General features: G+C 40.7%; 3 protein-coding genes across 5 annotated transcripts; 1 reads left to right on the top strand and 2 right to left on the bottom strand.

The window, feature by feature from the left end:
* Positions 1–358: 358 nt before the first annotated feature.
* LOC102776566 (GTPase IMAP family member 8) lies at positions 359–6,636 on the bottom strand. The gene is made up of 8 exons (XM_006787404.2): positions 6,113–6,636; positions 4,847–5,181; positions 4,519–4,629; positions 3,916–4,038; positions 3,057–3,519; positions 2,888–2,947; positions 2,455–2,795; positions 359–2,285 (listed from the first exon to the last, which is right to left on the bottom strand). Exons 2-8 carry the CDS (start codon positions 5,177–5,179, stop codon positions 825–827), a joined length of 2,892 nt encoding a protein of 963 aa, XP_006787467.2. The 5' UTR covers positions 5,180–5,181; positions 6,113–6,636; the 3' UTR covers positions 359–824.
* On the bottom strand, positions 6,628–19,542 carry hmgxb4b (HMG box domain containing 4b). Of its 3 annotated transcripts, none has more exons than XM_087841822.1 (6): positions 19,483–19,542; positions 17,216–17,356; positions 9,618–9,674; positions 9,149–9,520; positions 7,956–8,078; positions 6,628–7,297 (listed from the first exon to the last, which is right to left on the bottom strand). In XM_087841822.1, the coding sequence occupies exons 2-6, from the start codon at positions 17,354–17,356 to the stop codon at positions 7,253–7,255; spliced, it is 738 nt and encodes a 245-aa protein (XP_087697948.1). In that variant the 5' UTR covers positions 19,483–19,542; the 3' UTR covers positions 6,628–7,252. The 3 variants fall into 3 exon arrangements, with proteins under 3 accessions (XP_087697948.1, XP_035762273.1, XP_087697949.1); XM_035906380.1 differs by lacking the exon at positions 19,483–19,542 and adding an exon at positions 18,106–18,160; XM_087841823.1 differs by lacking the exon at positions 19,483–19,542 and adding an exon at positions 17,943–17,970.
* Positions 19,543–19,757: 215 nt separating this feature from the next.
* hmox1b (heme oxygenase 1b) lies at positions 19,758–21,851 on the top strand. Its single transcript, XM_006787405.3, has 6 exons — positions 19,758–19,882; positions 20,034–20,090; positions 20,432–20,543; positions 20,641–20,856; positions 20,946–21,218; positions 21,334–21,851. Exons 2-6 carry the CDS (start codon positions 20,041–20,043, stop codon positions 21,523–21,525), a joined length of 843 nt encoding a protein of 280 aa, XP_006787468.2. The 5' UTR covers positions 19,758–19,882; positions 20,034–20,040; the 3' UTR covers positions 21,526–21,851.
* Positions 21,852–23,687: the final 1,836 nt, after the last annotated feature.

A 23,687-nucleotide genomic window follows, 5' to 3' on the forward strand; every position in this document is an offset into this window, starting at 1 on the left:
CTTTTCAATTTATAAAAGCAGTATGATGAACTCAAGCTAGATGCAAAGCAACTATACTCTGATGCTATAATAAATAATTACAAATGCAAAATCTCTTTCTGAACTGAATCTGACACATTCATTACGGCCTAAACCTGAATGTGAGAAGTAATGTCATAATGTTTGTAGTCATGAAGCAGGTTTCACTTGCTGAAAATACCGTCAAAGATTTCATAAACATGAAACCAAATTCAGTATATAAAGGTTAAAAAGTGAAAAACTGTCTATTGTTGTTAAATCAAAAATGTTCTTAAAGAATTTTTCATGCTCTGTGGTTCAGCACCAAAAACACACAAAACTGCAATGACTTTCTGATGACAACTTTTAATCAAAAAACACTGTGACCAATTCAGGGTATAATTTACAGAATTTTCATCAATATACAGATTTTAATATTCTTTTTAGTCACTCGTTTTGTTAAATCATTACTTTTGACATTATCAAAAATAGTCATACTTTTTATTATTCCTTTGCATATTTTGATGTCTTGCAAACATGTATCAACATTCAGAAAAGTATTTTCATTTATATATTATTGCTTTAATATCAATATGTGTAATTCATGTCACACTCATCTGTACTTATCGAGTGTCTCAATAAAACATGTAGCGATAAGCTGAAGTTATAATCGTCTCAAATCAAATTCTTTTTAAAGTGTATTTTATGCCTCAAAAATTACACAGCAGTCAAAAAGCCTTTTTTCATTTGCTGAAAATATTATTTCACAAGAAAAAAAGCACTTTTACATTTGCTATACATTTTATATACAAACATCTGTCAGTCCTTCATTCAGTTTTCAAAAATTTCTCTCCCTGTTTTCTCACTGCGTCAATGTTCTTGTTTACTGTTCTGTCAACATTTCTTGCAGCGTCTTCTGTCTTTTCTGTTGTGCTTCTCTTGCTGAGTTTTCGCCTGCCCACCTCTGTTACTGCAGATCCAGCAGCTGCCCCAACAGCTCCGCCAATCACACCGCCCAAAAGCACACCGAGCACCAGACCCAGCAATGCCCCGCCAATGACTACTTTGGGCACCTGTTTAGCTGTATTTCCAATTTTCTCCCACACTGAACTCTCAGCCACCATTTTGGCCCCTGCCTTGGCTCCAGAGCCTACTTTTCCCCACACGGGACTCTGTGCCAAATTCTTTGCCCCAGCTCCAATTCCAGCTCCGACACGCATGGAACTCTCTGCCATGACTTTGGCCCCTGAACCCACTTTTTCCCACATTGGACTTGCAGCCGCTGCTTTTGCCCCAGATCCCACCCATGCAGAACCATCTACCACTACCCTGGGAACTTTATTTCCTACTGCTTTGGAGAGATTTCCTGCAGTAACTCCTACCTTCTCCCACACAGAACTATCAACCACCATCTTTTGGACGCTTTGTGCACTAGTGCCAACTTTTTCCCACATTCCACTATCTTTCATCCTCTGTGCTCCCTCTCCAACCCACACAGAGCTATCTGCCAACAGCTTGGGTAAATTCTTTGCACCCGTGCTCATCTTCTCCATTATGGAACTAAGTAGTGAAGGGGATATGGTCGAAAGTGTAATTGGAGGAAGACTCTCAATATTCGTAGTACTTACACTCATCTCGGCCTCATCCCTTGTTTTCTCAATATCATCTTCCGTCACTTCCTCGTCTACCTCAGAAACAGACTGCATGTAAGGATAAAGCTTTCGCCTTTCAGAGCTGAGTGGGCCAACATCCTCTACTCTTGCTAGGTTTTCGCCTCGTTTCTCTCTTGCCATCTCTTGCTGTTTCTGCCTCACTCTGTTCTCAGCCTCCTGAAAAGCAGGACAAGAATAATACTGCCCCCCGGCCTCCTTCGCTGTCTGCTCCACCTTTTCTAGCAGGTCGGCAACATTGCTCCTCTCTCCACCACCTCTTTCTGTCTCCAAAACATGAAATCTGTCCCCACATTTCTCCACAATCTTTAACAAATCTCCTCGCTGACCAGCAATGTATGCCTCAATGTTGTTATTTTTGGCCTTCCCACTTGCCCTGAGACGATCAGCATAAGTAAAGAGGACCAAAGTGTGTCTCCAGACTGCTTCAGGTCCAAAAACAGCCTCTAGTGACGCAAGAGCCTGCAGCTCGTTCTTTGCAGGCTGGTCTAAGGGAACACAAAAGAGGAAGACATGCGGGCCGGGACTGGACAGAGCCACACAGGAGGAGATCTGAGCTCGCACCTCATCTGGAGTGCGCTCTGAATTGAACCAGTCTGGAGTATCCACCACTGCCACCTGCAGGTGACAGAGAAAATGCATGCAAAAATGTAAAGAGCTATTATCAAAAGCAACAAAACAAGAAGAGAGTATGAAACACTTTATTCTTTGAGTTATTGTAATGGGTGTATGTTAAGATAAATAGAAAAAAGACATCTTAGTAACTTTAAAAAACAACAACACTAACCTTTCTTCCTTTAACCAATGCCTTCTTTTTCTCACACCATTGTGTGATTGCTATGAGGCTGTCTGGACGTGACTCAAAGGCTTCCTGCCCCAGTATTTCATTGCCAGCTGCACTCTTCCCTGATCCAGATCTTCCAAGCAACACCAGGCGAAGCTCCGGAGAAGATGAGGATGAGGACAATGAGGGGGAAGAAGGGGTTGAGCTGGATGAGGAGATCAAGGAAGGAGAGGCAGCAAAAGATGGTGAAGAGGGGAGGGAAAAGGAGAAGACTGGCGAATAAGGAGTAGTGGTAGGCGAAACCTCGGGGGATCTCTCTTCAAAGCTGTTAATTCTGTGGTGAACTGAAACCATCAGGTAAAAATCAGAGTCAGTGACGTATTAAGAAGTGAAGTGCTGATAGTGACATATGAGAGAGTGAAGTCCTTTGACTTACAAGTAGAGATCACTTTTTGAGTTGATTTACCCTCTGACATTTGTGAGAGTATAGCTCCATCTAGTGGGGAAAAAAGCAAGTTTTGCTCACTTTTGTCTTTTTTTAACTCTTCTAAAAGAATGAATCAGGGTACAATAATGGAGGACAGCATACGGTTAGTGGCATTTACCTTGATTCAGTTTGAAACTGGGTGTCCTTTTTAACTCTCCGGTATCACAGAGCTCAGAGGATGGCTGTCGCTCTAGAGCTGGAGTTGAATAAAGGCTACTGGAGACCTGGCTCACCTTAACCCCTTCCACCATTTCCTCCATTTCTTCTCTTCTCCTCCTTGATTCTGTTGATATGGCACTGACATACTCATTGGACACCTGGCTCACCTTAACTCCTTCCACCATTCCCTCCTTTTCTTCTTGTCTCCTCCTTCTCTCTCTTGAAATGGCATTGAAGTACTCTTCCTCTTGACTTTCTGTGTTTGGGGTATAAGATGATGTGTGGGTCTTTTTCTTCTCTTCCTTTTGAGCCCTGAAACTTTCCATAAGTTGCTCCTTTTTTTCTTTCACCCGTTTTTCCAGCTCTCTGTCCTGGGCTGTTTTCATGTAGTATAACCCGTTTTTCCGCGCCATATTGTCCACCTGTAGATAAATAAACAAACAATAGTAACTTATTGCAGGAACTTTAACTCTGTTTTGTGAGTCACAGTTAGAAAACAATCACAATCATCGCTGATATTCAAACCAGTCCAGACTACAACAGGGTGTGAGTTTACGAATGTGAAACTAGGCGTTCCTGGAAAAACAGCATGCATGCATGCGTACTTGCTCAGTAATTGTCTTAAAAAAACCATTAAAACAAAAAGCTCCAACCTATAGAGTATTTAAAAAATTCAATGCACTTAAGTAATGAGGAAGTCTCATCCAAATGATAAAATGTGTGAAGGCACGAATGCTCACACTTTTACTGAATCAGACAAACCCTTTGAGGAATGCTTTTTTGCTTTTTGATAACTGTTTTTTACTCCTACTCCATACCTTTTCCAGCAGCTCACGGACCTGGTCCCTGTCCTGTCGCTGTCGATTATTGATGACATGGTACCGTCCTCCGCAACCCTCAATTACCTGCCTCAGGCCTGGGTGCTCTTTCTGCAGGTACTCCTGTGAGAAAACAATGCAACTTGTGTGAATTTATACCTGCAATGATTTGCATCACTCCTATATGTTATACTCCAAGAATAAGATAACCACCTAAAATATTACTGACAGCATATTTACAAAACCCAACATGATACATCTTGAGACAACATTTATTTATAAATAAGGGGCCAATTCGTAAGTTAATAGGTGAAACTAAGCCCTTTTATAGTGGTACTGTTCTCTCTGTTGAGGTCAGGAAAGCAATTCCGCTCCCTGAAGACCAACACAGAGAGACTGAGGAGGAGCTTCTTCCCGCAGGCGATACGGTCTCTCAATCACATCACCACACAGTACTGACCCACACATATGGTTCGTACACACACACTGGACATTCATGACTGTGTATGTGACAAATAAAATTTGAATTTGATTTGAATTTGAGTGACTTTCCTGCTTTATAAAGATAAGCTTAAAGAGAGGGTAGGTGAACACCTCTCATACCTCCACTGTTTTTCCCATCAAGTAGTCCCCACAGGTCAGCATGACCATGGTGTGGTCCAGCACCTCCTGTCCAAACAATTCCTCCAACTCTGCAGGCACACGTGTCTCCACCTGCGTGGGGAAAAGGCAAAGAGGAAAAATGGATCTAAACTGGTTACTGCTTGTTATGGAGATGTTTCAGAACATCTTTAACTTGTATATTTGGAACACATTTTTTTCCACTGTAGTTTGATAGATAAACATTTTTTTATTGAGTACACATTACAGACTACAACTTCAACAAAGTTGAGCAACAGATGACATCACTAACGGGCAAGCCAAGACTAACCTCTGTGAATTGGTTAACAGGCACCAGCAGCAAAATAGCATGTGGGCCTGGTGGTACCAGAGTCATTGCTCGCTGTGTCTCCTTTTTGACACCGTCCTCCATCTTGCCACCACTCCAGTACCATCTCGGTGCCTCCACCAGGGTCACATTCCTGCCTTCAATGAAGCCCTGCCGTAGCTGGCAGCTCCTGGAGGCACCAGGAGAAATGGGGGAAAGCTGGGCCAGGATAGTGTCTGCTAATGCCGTCTTTCCACATCCGATATTCCCCAAAAGAACCAATCTCAGGTCTGAGGACGAGGATCCATAGTAGCTTTCTCTGTAGTGTTCACTCATCCCTGATATGAATAAAGGAAACAGGAAGGAGTCCAAAAAACAAAAGAGAGAGAAATTGAAGACAGTATATCACCTATGTTTTTTGTAGGAAGCTACACCAACCAACCAAAATAAAAGCTGTCTTTTAATACTAAGTTTTATTGTTAGGTTTTTCCTAGACAAACTCACACATAACTTTACATGCAAATAAACCTGGAAAACAGACAACTGGATCAGCTGAGCAGGTTCAGCTAGGCAGATGTTATCAGTTAAGTTACTATTTTAAGCATTAAATAATCATATAATCTTAACAGAAACTGATACAATGCCATCTTAAACAACTTGAAATCTTTCTCCTCTATTCCCACACGAGTCTCTCTGCACACAGGATACCTACAGTTCCTTGTACCTTTAAACTGTTGTGCATGAATGAACAAAAACTAAAGTAATTCACTGGTAGTTTCACTGGAAATGATTGTGGGTCACATCAATTTCATCTCAGTGTTTGATACCACACCTTGCTATTCCTGTCAAACAACATTCTGCCTGGACTCATATATGCATTGATATGCAAAAAGGTACAAACCAAATCCATACTGAACAAACAGCAACGAGAGTTGATGAAGCATTTCAAATAGTCCTAACTTCATAAGTATACTTGCTTTGGCATGTAAGAAAAATTCCAAATCAGGCGTGAATCTATTGCTGAAACTGTAATAAATAGCTTACGTTTCTGGATGTAGTTTGAGCTGACTGATCTATTTCCTATTTCCTCAAATATGACACATTATATATCAACAATGTAGTAATTTCAGTACTAAAGTAATACAACTATGAAATTTAATATGATTGCAATTAATCAACAAGTGCATAACATTAACTAATTTAACAAGTAAGTCTCTTACACCAAGACAATCTTACAACAACAATTTAAGCAACAAGACAAATACTTACTCAAGAGTTTAAGGTCTATGAAGTTGCGTTCATGTGTTGTCTTCTGTCAATACTGAGTTTTTTGGTTGGCACTGGGTTATATTTCTCACGCAGACAACTTCAGTACATGTTAGTTCCCAGTCGACTGGCAAAAGCTGTCTGCTCAGATGAGGTGTCTCGCCTGAGCCACTCCCGAATTTAAACACATTCATACATGAGCGCACTTGTAAATATATTTTTTGACACCACAGGTTTCTCAGTTTGTAGGTTGCTAAGCATTCCAACCTGGGGTGGAGGCAGTATAACCAGCTGCCACTGGGAATCGTTCCAAGATAGTTTTAACTACCACACCTATGATGTCAAAACTCATAGAGATCTGTTAAAGGAGGTGTCCTTCATTGTTTGTAGTTGCTAAGGATATTCCCTGGTCAACCAGGTCTGTAAATATGTTGCTGTCATAACCAGAAAGAAATGAAAGCATGAAGGCTTGTCACAGACAAACAAAGTTACAATGTAAAGACAGAATAAATGTGGAATCATTAAGCATAAAACTTCAAGTCTTCATGGCCTTCCATATGAGTAAGAGCTGTTAAGTTTCATTTCAACATCAAAGCAATTACAAACAGACCTCTTGATTAATGTCACTAACACTTTGTCATTAAGGATTTAAATGTTAACCTGTTGTCAGTAATTTGCAAAACAAGAAAATTACTCTTTCAGCATATATTCATGGCTGTGATTAAAGTAGCTGGGTAATATTTACAGATTTTCACACATCCCCACAGCTTGTACATTTATTATTGAGTTACCAGGCAAATGTAAATATGTGATGCCTGATCTCTACTGTGAATTACCCACTACTTCTAATGTTTTCCAAGGACACAAGACATCTCTATCACTATTCAATAAATTTAAAAAGCAGAGTGTTCAAAAATCTTATCTAATCAAATAGTTAATGCAAGGCATTTAATTTGCATTTTAAACATAATTAACATATGTAATTAACAAAAAAAATGTCCTTCTGAAAAAAGTTCACTTCAAAGTTCAAAGTGCAGGCAAATTCTCATAACACAACAACTCTTACTTTTCAAGTATCAACTACCAGAAAAATGTTTTTCAGGTTATCATTGCTGTGTAGAGCCAGTAGGGGTCTCCTTTTACTCACAGGCCAGGCATCACATACGCAATGTTATCCAAGGTGGAGGCCTTTAAACAAACAAGAAAAGCATTCACAAAGGAAAGAAAATCAAGGAAAGAGGAAGCAAAAATGCTGATTGCAATGATATACTAATAAAGTGCATTTAGGAGCACATGTCCAAATAAAACAATAAAATTACCGCAAACTTGTTTAGTTTTGTTGAGTCTATGGAATGGGTTACAATGTTTACACTGTAGCTTCAGTTGTTTGTAAACATTTACGTTTTATTCCTTGGTATTATTTTTAACCTTTTGAAATGAGTTTTTCCCTTTTTTGATTAAATCTCTCCTGGATAAATATTTCTTTTTGGCTTAAATGGCATTTGTTAGGTGCAAATTTGAGATATTTAGAATAGGTATTATAGTACAGACAGTACATTTTGACAGCAGACTTGATTAGTGGAACAACAAATAAATCAATGCCGAACAATAAACACTGACAGGATAAGTACCGCTAGAGTTATTGGACTTTGTCAATACCACAAGTTTCATTCATAACAGCGGCATTGTGTCAACAAAGTAAAGCATAAATCTGCAGGCGTTTTTCCTTTAACAAACAATATACTGGAAGTTCACTACAATAATTTCACCAAGGTGAAAGCATGTAGACATAACAACATGTAAAGGATATGATGTGTATGCACCATAAATTGGCAGCAATGCTTACCAGTGTGTGTTGTGTGCAGCTCCTCAGCTCTGGTATGTGCATAGTGAGGCCGGTAAGTGGAGCCATAGCACACAATAGAGAGTCCAAGAGTAGAGACAAACTACTCGACATACACACCATTTTCTGCAGAGGTGCACAGAGAGCCCTGTATGACCCTACAGTGCAATGAATAAGTTTCATGCTTTCCAGTAGTCTTGACAAAACCGTGTAATGGGCAAACTTTTAATACTACATGACTGTACAGAGTCCACCCCCTAAACACACACACACACACTTAGAGCACTGCTTCGTCTGCAGCAGCTTTATTGCTTTTCAGTCAGTTTAAATGGTAAATGGTAAATGGACTGGTTCTTATATAGCGCTTTTCTACTCTTCTGAGCACTCAAAGCGCTTTACACAACTTGTGCATTCACCCATTCACACCCATTCGCACAAGCACATTTCTCTAGGTGCTTTCTAGATAACATTCACACACATTCATACTCCGATGGATGCATCGGAGAGCAATTTGGGGTTAGTATCTTGCCCAAGGATATTTGGCATGCAGACTAGGGGAAGCCAGGAATCGAACCACCAACCTTCCGATCAGTAGATGACCTGCTCTACCACCTGAGCTACAGCCAATTTTAACCTCTTGATATTTTTTCACACACTATTGTTTCATCTTCCTTTGTAAAATTAGTCACTCTGCTGACAGTACACTTATCTATAATAGTGACTGGTTAGAGACTGCCAACATTTTTCACCCTAGGTTAGCGTAACAAGTTGATAACCAGCCTCATGTGACCGTTTATCCTGATTGCCAATGTTAAAACAAGTTAATCTAGATAAGGGAAAGATAGCTTGGCTATGTTAAACTCGCTTTGTGAAAACAGGCCTCTGTGAATCAGTTTGGAATATAGACAGAAAAAGATAAAGAAAACACCACGTTGTAGGACTGTATAATGTTTCAACTCCCACCAGCTATCTTGGGATACACTCCAACTATCGAGGCCTTCACGGTATCTGTTTAAGATCAAAATCTCTTCTATGTTTACTTCTGATTAGCAAAGATATAAAGTAGTTCTAGTTCTGGGACCACTATTATCCCTTGTTTCTGAATTTATACAAGCAAGATGAAGAATACATGTGAGAGATGAACAAAAGACATTAAGTGTCTTATAAAAAGATTTTTTTTAATTGAATCTACTCACATCCGTCTCCTGGAGATGGTGTCCAATCAGGGATAACGATTCTCCCAGGAGGTGAAGGTAAGCTGCAGCACTGGCAGGATCCTGGTCAGAGCAGCAGAGACTCTTGGGGGTGGACATTAGAGGGTCTGTGGCTGAAGTGGTGACACCACATATAAAACCAATGGGACTACATGAATCAGTCATGAAGCTAGTCATCGTGGAGCTAACAGTAGTAGAAATGGCTGTCAGTGAACTAGGAATAGGTGTAGAGTGACGAGGCCAGTTGCCTACTGGAGAGACAGAGGGGCTGGCAGGTCCGTTACTGGGACAATCTGCCCCATAATGCTGGCTATTAAGATACACCAAGTACTCCATCATGGGACCTGGACTCCTCTGAAAGAAAACGAAAGGAATACAAAACATAATGATTAAATGTGAGATTGGGAGATATACAGTACTTGGCGATAAATCATAAATTACAAAACATTACCAGAGTAATGTTTCCCTCTGCATTAAAACATGGATGCAACAAGTTTTCTTGGATACACTAGAAAGAAAGAAGTAGTCACAAGGTTAGAAGTAAAAGGATAAAGTCCTGTTTTTTGTTTTGATAGATAAAGATTTGAAAAAAAAAATGTAACCATGGTGGGTAAAAAGAAAAATATTTGGTTGTGTCTGTTAGGGCTGTTCGATATAATGATATATATCGGATGACGATATTAAAACGTCTATCGTTTCATTTTACGCTATTGGTTGTTTCGTGGTGTCGCAAAATAAACTCTTTATGGCAATATTTTTTCATCATTTTGATGGTCACTGTAGTGGCTATATTAATTTCTTAAAGTTCTCTCTTTCCCTTATATTTTATATAACCACACTAAGGACGGACAAGCGCCTGTTTTTATGCGTTGTCATTAGCAACAACGACGGTAAAACCATCACGTGTCCGCTTTTTATGTTCCACATAAACCTTTCACAATAAAGCTCAAGATCCTGTTGAGACTTTTCAAAATAAACTGAATCACGTGAAAGAGCAGATTATTTACGGATGAGAAGTAAAAAAAAGAGCCGGCAGGTGCTAAAAAATAAACCTTAGACCAGGGGTCGGCAACCTGCGGCTCCAGAGCCGCATGCGGCTCTTTAGTCCTTATACTGCGGCTCCGCGTGGTTTGGGAAAATAAATTAGTATTTAGCTGAAGTGTATTTTATTTGTGTTTAGTGTTAACAACAACCGCCTTCGGTGCTGTTTGCCAGCAGGGTTGTGGTGGAGACTGTGCTACTGTTGGCTGAAGGCAAGGGAAGAGGAAGGGCGAAGGAGTCTTCAGAGTCATCAAGAGAAAAGGAAAGGCCTGAATGTGGAGGTGAGAGTAGGGTCTTTAAATGTAGGGAGCTTGACTGGTAAAAGGAGAGAATGCAAAGTAAGAGAGGCAAGGATGATATGGTTTGGATGTGGAGAAGAGGGATAGCAGATATACTGGGCAAAGGATATTGAGTATAGAGCTGCCAGGCAGGAAGAACAGAGAAAAACCACAGGGAAGATCCATGGATGCAGTGAAGGAGGATGCTAGAGACGGGGTGAGATGGTGCCAGATCATATATACTGTGGTGACCCCTAAAAGAAGTGGTCGAAAAAAGTGTTTAGCCCAGGGGTCGGCAACCTGCGGCTCCAGAGCCGCATGCGGCTCTTTAGTCCTTATACTGCGGCTCCGCGTGGTTTGGGAAAATAAATTAGTATTTAGCTGAAGTGTATTTTATTTGTGTTTAGTTCTTTTTTTTTTTAACTTGTAGTTCTAAATTGGAAGATTATTGTGATATTGAAATATAAAAATAAAATTATATTCTATTATTTTTTCATCGCTCAAAATAAGAGTCACACTCGCGGAAGCCGGTGTACCCGCCGAAACGCCGTGCATTTATCGAGACTTTCAACCCCAGGTAGGCCAATTATGGATCTTCGGATCCACATTATGTCAGCAGCTCCACCATGAACTATGTTAAAGACAAACACCGCTCACGCCTGACAGATGACAGCTTACAGTCCTGCGTAAACTGACTTCGTACAGCCCCGATTAGCAGACGCTGTGCGCAGAGGTTCGGGACCATAAGTCTTATTGTAAACATATCACGGCAGACCGACGATGTTTGCATGAATACGCTTTTCAGCATCTCTTTATTGACCACTTTTCACACATGTTTGCTGTACGCATACAGCCGGCTATAGCTTTTCACCTCACAGCCCGACATACACCACCAACAACACAACAGCACAGATAGCGCAGACGTAAAGGCAGCGAGGCGTGATTGCGGGTGTGGCTCAGGTGCGTCCGCCTCCCCTGCAGCGGTGCTGCAGACCACGCCCCATCGCACGCATTAACCTGGTAAAATACATATTTAGGCAGAATTTTGCAAATATCTATTTTTAATTTTTCAGCAGCACAGTGCTTTTTTACCAATTATTTTTTAAAAGTCAGGTCAAGGCTCCAACAGCCCAAAGGCAATATAAGGGTAGCGGCTGACAACAGTTTTTGTTTGCTACATGGATCATTTTAGTTCAGGTTGGTGTCTTTCCTTTTGTTATATTTCTTTAAGAGTTCAAAATGTGTTGATTACATAAATAAAATGTAATTTTCTCTGTAGCACTTCATGGATTTCATAAGCAACACACCTTAGTTGTTCACACAAAGCATAAAGGTAAAAAACAATATATACATATATACAGTGTTATCTTCATTTTAGATGTCAAAAAGTATTTGCGGCTCCCAGTGTTTTCTTTTGCGTGGAAACCGAGTCCAAATGGCTCTTTGGGTGTAAAAGGTTGCAGACCCCTGGTTTAGCCTCAGCTGTCTATAAAACCATAAAACACAAAGATTGTTGCAATCAATTTTATAATTTGGTTCTTGCTTTGTGATAACACTGGAGGAACAACATGATATTTACATCAATGTCGGCATCAGTTAGATGCTGGCTAAATGTTAAGATAATGTGAAGAGGAAAAACAGAGCCGTTTATTTGAAGTAAGAAAGATTTCTTTGTGGTCCTGGTATAAAAGAGGGAATAAACAAATACAAATGCAGAATAAACAAAGAAAAAAAACTTTGGCTATGGACAAAATTGATTAAACAATCATTTGTGTTGTTGCAGAATTTCACAATCATTGCACCCCACTACCTTTAAACCACCGCTATGTTTGTTTTATAGTGTGACTCATGCGTTATACTGATATTTCTAACGGGTTAAAAGTCATGTAAGTGCTTGTAATTTTTCCAGGAACAAAGTGGCTCCCTGAACAAGAACATACCACCTATTGGTAAGGCCTTAGCAGCTGTGTACATTACACTGTGATATTTTTGTTTCTGATGCAACTTTATTTGACATCTCTGTGTCTACAATGTCTAAGGTTGCAAAAGTAGGATATTTTATTTAACAAACGTTATTATTTATCAGAAATTAATTTATAGCATGTTAATGCACATACAATCCTGATTATCACAGTATTTCATAATGTGTTAAGAGTATAAAAATAACAAGGTGGAAACGTACACTTTTGGCTTAACCTGGGAATTATATGTTAATGCATTTGTTTATGATTCTTCTGTCCCCTAATTGCAGGTAGTAGTGGTATAGACCACAAACCTCATGGAGCAGACGTCTCAGGCTTCCTCCATGAATATCCAGTCTGTGTGTCACAGGACAGATGGACAGTGAGAGGAGAAGAGGTGATAAAACAGACACTAGGGCAGGGGTCGGCAACCTGCGGCTCCAGAGCCGCATGCGGCTCTTTAGTCCTTATACTGCGGCTCCGCGTGGTTTGGGAAAATAAATTAGTATTTAGCTGAAGTGTATTTTATTTGTGTTTAGTGTTAACAACAACCGCCTTCGGTGCTGTTTGCCAGCAGGGTTGTGGTGGAGACTGTGCTACTGTTGGCTGAAGGCAAGGGAAGAGGAAGGGCGAAGGAGTCTTCAGAGTCATCAAGAGAAAAGGAAAGGCCTGAATGTGGAGGTGAGAGTAGGGTCTTTAAATGTAGGGAGCTTGACTGGTAAAAGGAGAGAATGCAAAGTAAGAGAGGCAAGGATGATATGGTTTGGATGTGGAGAAGAGGGATAGCAGATATACTGGGCAAAGGATATTGAGTATAGAGCTGCCAGGCAGGAAGAACAGAGAAAAACCACAGGGAAGATCCATGGATGCAGTGAAGGAGGATGCTAGAGACGGGGTGAGATGGTGCCAGATCATATATACTGTGGTGACCCCTAAAAGAAGTGGTCGAAAAAAGTGTTTAGCCCAGGGGTCGGCAACCTGCGGCTCCAGAGCCGCATGCGGCTCTTTAGTCCTTATACTGCGGCTCCGCGTGGTTTGGGAAAATAAATTAGTATTTAGCTGAAGTGTATTTTATTTGTGTTTAGTTCTTTTTTTTTTTAACTTGTAGTTCTAAATTGGAAGATTATTGTGATATTGAAATATAAAAATAAAATTATATTCTATTATTTTTTCATCGCTCAAAATAAGAGTCACACTCGCGGAAGCCGGTGTACCCGCCGAAACGCCGTGCATTTATCGAGACTTTCAACCCCAGGTAGGCCAATTATGGATCTTCGGATCCACATTATGTCAGCAGCTCCACCATGAACTATGTTAAAGACAAACACCGCTCACGCCTGACAGATGACAGCTTACAGTCCTGCGTAAACTGACTTCGTACAGCCCCGATTAGCAGACGCTGTGCGCAGAGGTTCGGGACCATAAGTCTTATTGTAAACATATCACGGCAGACCGACGATGTTTGCATGAATACGCTTTTCAGCATCTCTTTATTGACCACTTTTCACACATGTTTGCTGTACGCATACAGCCGGCTATAGCTTTTCACCTCACAGCCCGACATACACCACCAACAACACAACAGCACAGATAGCGCAGACGTAAAGGCAGCGAGGCGTGATTGCGGGTGTGGCTCAGGTGCGTCCGCCTCCCCTGCAGCGGTGCTGCAGACCACGCCCCATCGCACGCATTAACCTGGTAAAATACATATTTAGGCAGAATTTTGCAAATATCTATTTTTAATTTTTCAGCAGCACAGTGCTTTTTTACCAATTATTTTTTAAAAGTCAGGTCAAGGCTCCAACAGCCCAAAGGCAATATAAGGGTAGCGGCTGACAACAGTTTTTGTTTGCTACATGGATCATTTTAGTTCAGGTTGGTGTCTTTCCTTTTGTTATATTTCTTTAAGAGTTCAAAATGTGTTGATTACATAAATAAAATGTAATTTTCTCTGTAGCACTTCATGGATTTCATAAGCAACACACCTTAGTTGTTCACACAAAGCATAAAGGTAAAAAACAATATATACATATATACAGTGTTATCTTCATTTTAGATGTCAAAAAGTATTTGCGGCTCCCAGTGTTTTCTTTTGCGTGGAAACCGAGTCCAAATGGCTCTTTGGGTGTAAAAGGTTGCAGACCCCTGCACTAGGGCTGTGCGATATGACCAAAATCTCATATCCCGATATAAGAATTCCGATAACAATATAAATCACAAAAATGTAACATTTTGGTAAATTCTGTGAATCTCGGGCAGCTCGACTTGCGGGAAGTGTTTCCAGCTGCGCATCATGTAGCTGGAGTCGAGTGTTTTAACCGATGTATGAAACTATACATTTTTAGACATAAGTTGTAACAGCCGCTGTTTTCTTTGTGAGTATTTAGACTTAGAGACTTAGAGCTTTTTATTGTCATTGTGCAGTCTCTTACACAGCAAAATTGGGTAGCTGAACCACAAAGGTGCTAAAGTAAGAAGAAGAGAAACCAATATAAAATGAAGGCGGAAAATAAATTTATTTTCCACCTTCGTTTTATTTATTACACGGCGTGCTCCGGGGAACAGCCTGTTCTAATGTTTGAGTCTAAGGCAGGGGTCTGCAACCTTTTACACCCAAAGAGCCATTTGGACTCGGTTTCCACGCAAAAGAAAACACTGGGAGCCGCAAATACTTTTTGACATCTAAAATGAAGATAACACTGTATATATGTATATATTGTTTTTTACCTTTATGCTTTGTGTGAACAACTAAGGTGTGTTGCTTATGAAATCCATGAAGTGCTACAGAGAAAATTACATTTTATTTATGTAATCAACACATTTTGAACTCTTAAAGAAATATAACAAAAGGAAAGACACCAACCTGAACTAAAATGATCCATGTAGCAAACAAAAACTGTTGTCAGCCGCTACCCTTATATCGCCTTTGGGCTGTTGGAGCCTTGACCTGACTTTTAAAAAATAATTGGTAAAAAAGCACTATGCTGCTGAAAAATTAAAAATAGATATTTGCAAAATTCTGCCTAAATATGTATTTTACCAGGTTAATGCGTGCGATGGGGCGTGGTCTGCAGCGCCGCTGCAGGGGAGGCGGACGCACCTGAGCCACACCCGCAATCACGCCTCGCTGCCTTTACGTCTGCGCTATCTGTGCTGTTGTGTTGTTGGTGGTGTATGTCGGGCTGTGAGGTGAAAAGCTATAGCCGGCTGTATGCGTACAGCAAACGTGTGTGAAAAGTGGTCAATAAAGAGATGCTGAAAAGCGTGTTCATGCAAACATCGTCGGTCTGCCGTGATATGTTTACAATAAGACTTATGGTCCCGAACCTCTGCGCACAGCGTCTGCTAATCGGGGCTGTACGAAGTCAGTTTACGCAGGACTGTAAGCTGTCATCTGTCAGGCGTGAGCGGTGTTTGTCTTTAACATAGTTCATGGTGGAGCTGCTGACATAATGTGGATCCGAAGATCCATAATTGGCCTACCTGGGGTTGAAAGTCTCGATAAATGCACGGCGTTTCGGCGGGTACACCGGCTTCCGCGAGTGTGACTCTTATTTTGAGCGATGAAAAAATAATAGAATATAATTTTATTTTTATATTTCAATATCACAATAATCTTCCAATTTAGAACTACAAGTTAAAAAAAAAAAGAACTAAACACAAATAAAATACACTTCAGCTAAATACTAATTTATTTTCCCAAACCACGCGGAGCCGCAGTATAAGGACTAAAGAGCCGCATGCGGCTCTGGAGCCGCAGGTTGCCGACCCCTGGGCTAAACACTTTTTTCGACCACTTCTTTTAGGGGTCACCACAGTATATATGATCTGGCACCATCTCACCCCGTCTCTAGCATCCTCCTTCACTGCATCCATGGATCTTCCCTGTGGTTTTTCTCTGTTCTTCCTGCCTGGCAGCTCTATACTCAATATCCTTTGCCCAGTATATCTGCTATCCCTCTTCTCCACATCCAAACCATATCATCCTTGCCTCTCTTACTTTGCATTCTCTCCTTTTACCAGTCAAGCTCCCTACATTTAAAGACCCTACTCTCACCTCCACATTCAGGCCTTTCCTTTTCTCTTGATGACTCTGAAGACTCCTTCGCCCTTCCTCTTCCCTTGCCTTCAGCCAACAGTAGCACAGTCTCCACCACAACCCTGCTGGCAAACAGCACCGAAGGCGGTTGTTGTTAACCCGATCTGTCCTGTCAGTATTATTGATGATCTGTATGTTTGATTTGGCAAAGATTTTATACCCAATGCCCTTTCTGCCCCCCCCCCCCCTTTATCTAGGCTTGGGCCCAGGCACTAACTGAAACAACAATTACCAAACTGTAATTAGTCTACAAATCTAAAAGTAAATGGCCTGTATTTGTATAGCGCTTTACTTAGTCCCTATGGACCCCAAAGCGCTTTACACTACATTCAGTCATCCACCCATTCACACACGGGTGATGGCAAGCTATACTGTAGCCACAGCTGCCCCGAGGCGCACTGACAGAGGCGAGGCTACCGGACACTGGCGTCATCGGGCCCTCTGACCACCACCAATAGGCAACGGGTGAAGTGTCTTGCCCAAGGACACAACAACCGAGACTGTCGGAGCCGGGGCTCGAACCGGCAACCTTCCGATTACAAGGCAAACTGCCAACTCTTGAGCCACGATTGCCCAGAAAAGTACAGGAGACACCGTCCCTGCAACAGAATATACACTGCACTGCAACTCGGTGCAGAAACATGATTAAAAAATCCCCAGAATAGTGCACCTGGTGAAGCATCTTGGTGCTATGCTCCTCTGCATCTGATCCTGCTTCCTCCAGGTCCTCAACATCCATCAAAAAGTCTTTGTATGACCTTTTGTTTTCTCTGTGGGTGCATCCACTCACTATTTCTGCTTCACCATCCATCTAGACCAACAGAAGAGAGATCAATGATTCAGACAGCAGGAACTCTAAGTACAGTGAAGTTGCATGATAACACAGTCATGTGAGATAAAGTTGAGCTTGTACAGTCTGCTTATTCAATGACCACTTCGTATACTTTCTGTTTACTGCCAGGATTTTAGATGGAATATGCTCTGAAGTTTAGTCTGACCAAACATGAAGGCTGGATAAAGCTAATAAAAGGTTGCAACAGCTAATAAAAGGTTTCAGCAGGGACTCGCCGTCTCTCTAAGGTTTATGGGCCTAAATTGCTGAAGAGAAAACATTCTCACCTGGGCGAGTAAATGAATAGCTCACCTTCAGCAGACTGCTGACTGTGCAAGGCAAATAAATGAGCTAACTAGACGCTAGTCATGTGTGCTAGCTAGTGAGGAAAACAAGTTGTTTTGAAGTCCTCTAGTTTAATTTAATGTTTGTGATAATAGCAGTTAAGCAGTGGGCTTTCTACTATGCCCAAAAGAGGGGTTTTCGAAGCTTGTGGGGGTTTTTTTTTAAATCTAAAATAAATACATAAGATAAGACTGAGCAGAAAATCTCAAACACGTCTCACATCGATGTCTGTCTTCCTTTCGTTTTGTTTCCACGTTTGACCAAAAACTATCGTTAATTCAGGAAAATGTCTGATTTTGGTCCGGTAACATGAAGCACACAACCTCTAACAAGCTCCTAAATCTCGGGCCAGCTCTGTCACAGACTTCCTGTGGTAAACTCACTGTCTTTCCTTTGGGGCACGCTGTGCTGCTCAGCCGTATACGTGTGAAGCAAAGCCTGCTGACTCACGTTTAGCGCCCTCCCTCCCTCTCGGTCGGTCACTACGCTGTGCTGAGTCACGTTAAGCCCGAGTGAAGCTTTGTGATTTTATACCTGCAGATGGCTGAGCAGATGCACGGCAGTCTGCAGTTTAGTGACACATTTTTCAAATCATATATAACACAGAGTTATGCTTTTTTATGTTATTTTTTTGTACATGTAGGTTATAATTACGCATTGAAACGTTTGGCCTTTTGATAAAAAACAGACGTAGCGGTATTTTTTCATCATTTTGTCTCAACTGATTTCAAGTAGTCACGTATTTTAAATGCCATTTTTATTTAGGCCTTTACATAAAACGTCTAAGCACAGTTTATAGTCAAAGCTATGTAGACACCCATATGACAAACATACCTTATTTTCACTTAAAGTGAATATATGATAATAATCGTTCTTTATAAAAGACCAAAGGTTTAAGCATACTGCCAACCACGTAGAGGCTGGGAGTTGTTTCGCTGGAAGAGCTGCTCAGAGTGAAGCGGTTTTCTGTTTCCTTTGCCTCAAGATGGCTCTATAAATAACTCGAATTAAACTAGGTTGGACAGTAGTGTGGTTCCAGTTTTGTTCCTGTAGTTCAAGACCTCTGACCTTTACTCCTTCAAGCAGCTTCTGAGGAAAATTAAAATTAGGAACACTTTGCTGACTTCTTTTAATGTTGCACTGCAGTAGAGCTCTGCCAGATTGCAAAACCCCATGAAAAGATGTCCGAGTAACAATTCTAGGAGGGGTCCAGTAGGATAAAGATAAAAGCAGTGACGCTCTTTTAGTGGATGACAGAAGATTTTTGCAGATTATAATCTCTTTTAAATACTTGCACTATTAGGTAATCAAGAATGAAGACTTCCCAGAAGGGTAGAGGCTGTTTACAGGAGCATATTAGTACCCTCTGAATCAGTATGAATTGATCACATCTGTGTATAATGCTCAGATATCTCATATCTTTGGTTGGTTAGTTTACAAAACTTTCTGCATGTCACAGTCACTCATGGATGACATATTGTGGAAGAAATAATTTTAAAAGCTTTGTTTTGTTTCAGGCTAGTCACAAATAAGTTTTGGGCTTAACTTTTGTGTGTAAAGATGATATCAGTAGCTTTTTACTATTGTTTACGTGGACTAAATCAACAGTATCTACTCTTGTTTGTCAAAAATACTCCTCCACTTTGTCACTGACTGTTGATAGACTTGCGTAATATGACAAACCTGCTCTTGTTTCTGATTAAATGCACAGCATTAGTCACTGTTTAAACACTTCCTCTCTCACAGCTTCGCAAACTCACACTGTCATGCTTAGCCTCAGCTCCTCCTCCCCTGTGTGGCTCTACTTTGGAATCTGAAGTTGCAGCATCATGTTTAGCGCTCAGCCCTCCCCCTGGTTTTCCAGGGAACTGCCTCCTCACACTCTGGTAGTCCTTCCCTCAGCAGTTTTCCGTGCTATTCTCAAAGTTGCCGTATCATGTTAACTCCTGGTCCCCTCCTACTATTGTTGCTGAAGTTGCCGTGTCATGTTTAGCCCAGTTTTTTTTGTTGAGGCTGAGTTCCTGTTTGTGTTGAGCTGGTGGTGGGAGGAGGAGACTGAAGCAGACCGTATAAAGAGAAGCGTGAAAGCCAGCAGAGCACACAACTGCACTGGACATCCAGAGAGAAACTAAGGGCACAGATCAGACTTCATTCTTACTGGTGAGTCAAACGAAATATCATACTTTAAATTTGACAACCTTTTGTCGATTTATATCCCTTAATCCACAGTGTTAAAAAAATATCAGAAAATGATTTATGCTCTGTTAAAGTACCTCTCTGACATCTTTACTGTCCTTTACTGTTTTTTCAGGGGCACAATGGAAACCGAGAAGAAGACGCATACAGCAGCAGAGCAGATGACTGACAGGTTAGACTGAGCTGCTGTGATTTTATTAAGAATCGAAATCTTCTTTTCCGCTCCATGCACATTTTTCTTTTAATGTCTGGGGATAGATTTAGTTTTCAATCAGCTCTGTGACATCCAACACATATCTCAAGTAGCAGAATATGTTTGGGAAGCTTATGAGCTACATAAACATTTCTAATCACAATATGTTTTCATAATGGAAATTTACTTTGGATGCACATATTTGCCCTACATGTTTTCTAATGATTACTGCTCTTAGCCTTGTGTCACTGCCTTTTCCTTAGCTGCAATACATTAAATGTTGGCTTTCTCTTCTAATTGTGATCAATTTCTTTTCTCAGGGACTTGTCTGAACAAATAAGAAAAGTGACTAAGGAGAGTCACGTTAGAGCAGAAAACACAGAACTGATGCTGAGCTTCCAGAGGGGAAAGGTCACGCTTCCGCAATATAAGGTAATATTAAAAAAAGGACAGCACAATTGTTTAAAAAATCTTACTTTTGTGGGGGTCGATACCAAGATTTAATGGCTTTGTGTCTCTTCTTCTTCAGTTCCTCCTGTGTTCGCTGTATGAGATCTACCAGGCTTTGGAGGAAGAGATGGACAGGAACTCGGACCATCCGAGCGTTGCACCTATTTACTTTCCTGCTGAACTGGCCAGGCTGAAGTCCATTGAAAAAGATCTGGAATACTTCTATGGTCAGGACTGGAGAAAGAAGATTGTCATTCCTGCAGCCACTAAAAGATACAGCCACAGGCTCAGACAGGTATGTTTTATTTAATCTTCCATGAATCACATGCATGTTTCTATCTCTGCTAGGTGATGGTCAATTAACGCTCCATTACCATTTTTTAGATTGGCAAAGAAAACCCTGAATTCCTGCTTGCCCATGCTTACACCCGGTATCTGGGTGACCTGTCTGGCGGACAGGTTCTTGGTCGGATCGCTCAGAAGTCCATGGATCTGAAAAATGGTGATGGTCTGTCCTTCTTTGCCTTCCCTGGGGTGTCCAGCCCCAACCTGTTCAAACAGCTCTATCGCAGCCGAATGAACAGTGTGGAGCTGACAGAGGAGGAGAGGAACGGTGTGCTGGAGGAGGCTGTCAGGGCCTTTGAGTTCAACATTCAGGTAAGAAGGTGTGACCGTAAAGCAAAAGTGCCACTCAGAGGGCAGCTGATTAGCTCTTACACTTACTGATATTTAGCTACAGCAGCTGATAGATGCTCTGTTGTTTGTGTTACAGGTCTTTGAAGATTTACAGAAGATGCTGACTGTCTCTGACAACAACCTGCAGAGCTCGATGACACAGTCCAAGACAGTAAAGGCGAGCACACTCCACACGTCAGAAAACATTTACACTTCCTCGCTGCTCAGGATGGTCCTGGGACTGTTTGTGGCTCTGGCTACTGTCAGTGTGGGAATGTACGCTTTATAGAAAGAAACTCAAGAAATACTGTGAAATGAAGTGTTGCTGTTGAGGTTTGAAATCTTTGCTTTGGTACTGTAAACCTAAAAGCAGATAAATCCCCACCTGATTATAACTGTAAGATTTTAAGAACATGTACAGATCACAAAATACTGTGTAACATTTATGTAATTTATCCATAGGAACCATTCACACTCACACACACGTGCAATAAGTGTAATAGTTTCTGAATCTGTTACACTGATATCCAGTGTGGTTGAAAATGTGCAATATGTGTGCTTTAAATACTGTAAATATATATGAACCTTTTAATAAAATATTCTGCAGAAAGAAAATATCTCTATCGTACTGTATCGTGAAATTTTTCTCCTTTAGTACAGTGATCATGAAGTTCATTCTAGTAATGAGCATTACTCTGCTGATGTTGAGGGTCCAGCTGGTGGACATGTCCACTAATGTTCTGGCACCCGACTACATGCCTGCTGTTCATTTGGCTCTTAGTCATACAAGAGTCTGGATGCGGGGAGCAAGTCCTTTTTATATGATTTAAACACTAAATAAACTCACTTGCTGGCAAGCCACCCACAGCATGCTTAAGTGTTTTTTGCCTCCATCAGGCTAACATCTGCTTAACAAATGTTGCAAGCTAAAAAAAATCTTATTTCAGTTTTACTCAGCCCAGAGTGATATGTTTAAACTGTTTGTTTAAAACATAAATAATTTTGCCTGATAACGATTATCGTCTTTTTTTAAAGTGATCCTGAGTCATACATTTCTAGACTTTCTAAAGGTGTTTCAGCATTTTTCTTTGGACATTGGCTGCAGTCCAGTTTTCATACCCAAATAGTTTCATTTTGATCCATGGATCATTCAAGCATAAACAGGTGACTAACTAACAAACCAGTTTTGTGTCTATATGTTAAGACAACTTAACAAAGAAACCAATTTGTTCCCATTTCCTTAAAAAGAAGCTTGATGTATCTCAGCATGGTGTGAAATGTGTCTATAAACAATATGAGGAAACAAGAAGACAAAAGAAGAAATAGCGTGATTAAAAAACTATCTACAGCAAATGAACAACATATAAATGCCACGTCCTTAAAAAACAGGAAGAAACTCAAGCAGACCTCACATAGGGCATAAGAGATATATCTGGAATTTCAGTTGATCCATCTGCTGCTCACCAAAGCCTCATTAGAAATGGTCTCAGTGCAAGGGTGGCTGTGAAGAAGCCATTCCTAAGGAAGCAAAACAAGCGAAAAGACTGAGGTATGTCAAAGTACACAAAAACTGGAATGACAATCAGTAGCAATCAGGTTTGAAGAAGTGATGAGTGATCAGTGGCGCTCTTTTGTGGTTTGGGGCTACATTTCAACCAGTGGCTTTGAGGATCTTGTAAAAACTGATGAATTTATGAACACAGCAAAGTGCTGTCAGACGTTGATCTGCCATGTAATACTGTCTGAAAAGCATCTAATTGCCAACGGCTTCATTTTTCAGCACTATAATCAGCAAAACAATGCAAACGCACTATGTAGAAAAATACACAGTGGAACTGTCCCTCTTGGATTGGCCTCCCCACAGACCAGACCTCAACATTGTTAAAGTACTGTGGGATTCCTTTGAACAGGCAGCTAAGATACAAAAAAAAGAAGAGCTTTGAATATCCTTCAAGAAGCCTAGAGAACTATTCCTGACTATGAGAAATGACAAGATATTTGAGTTCAGATTATGTTGAAGAATAAAGGCGATCATACCAATATTAACTTCCAAGCTCATAATAATTGTACTGACGGTTTCTATCTGACTGTACTTGATTTGCAGTTACGTTTGTGCATTTTCTGTTTTTCTAAGAAAACGCAAAGAAATGAGGGCTGACTCATTCTGAGCTGTGACACTGATGACACATTCTTTGAAGCTTTTCATGTAAAGGCGTAGACAGCCAATCCACTTCAGGGATTAACTGTCAAGTTTTAACATCTTGAGCACTTGGTGTTAGAGTTGCACACTGTCTATACTCAGTGGGCTTAACTGTTATCAATACAAATCAGTCATTTATGGAAACAAATTATTTTAGTGCTCAGTTAAACACAGAAGACTATAACGCAGTCGTATGCAATGGTGTTTGAGATAAATACATGCTCTGTTCCTTAAGGAATCTAAAGATTTAT

This window comes from Neolamprologus brichardi, chromosome 6 (genome assembly GCF_056152115.1).
Source record: "Neolamprologus brichardi isolate AB-2024 chromosome 6, ASM5615211v1, whole genome shotgun sequence".
Lineage (NCBI taxonomy): Eukaryota > Metazoa > Chordata > Actinopteri > Cichliformes > Cichlidae > Neolamprologus > Neolamprologus brichardi.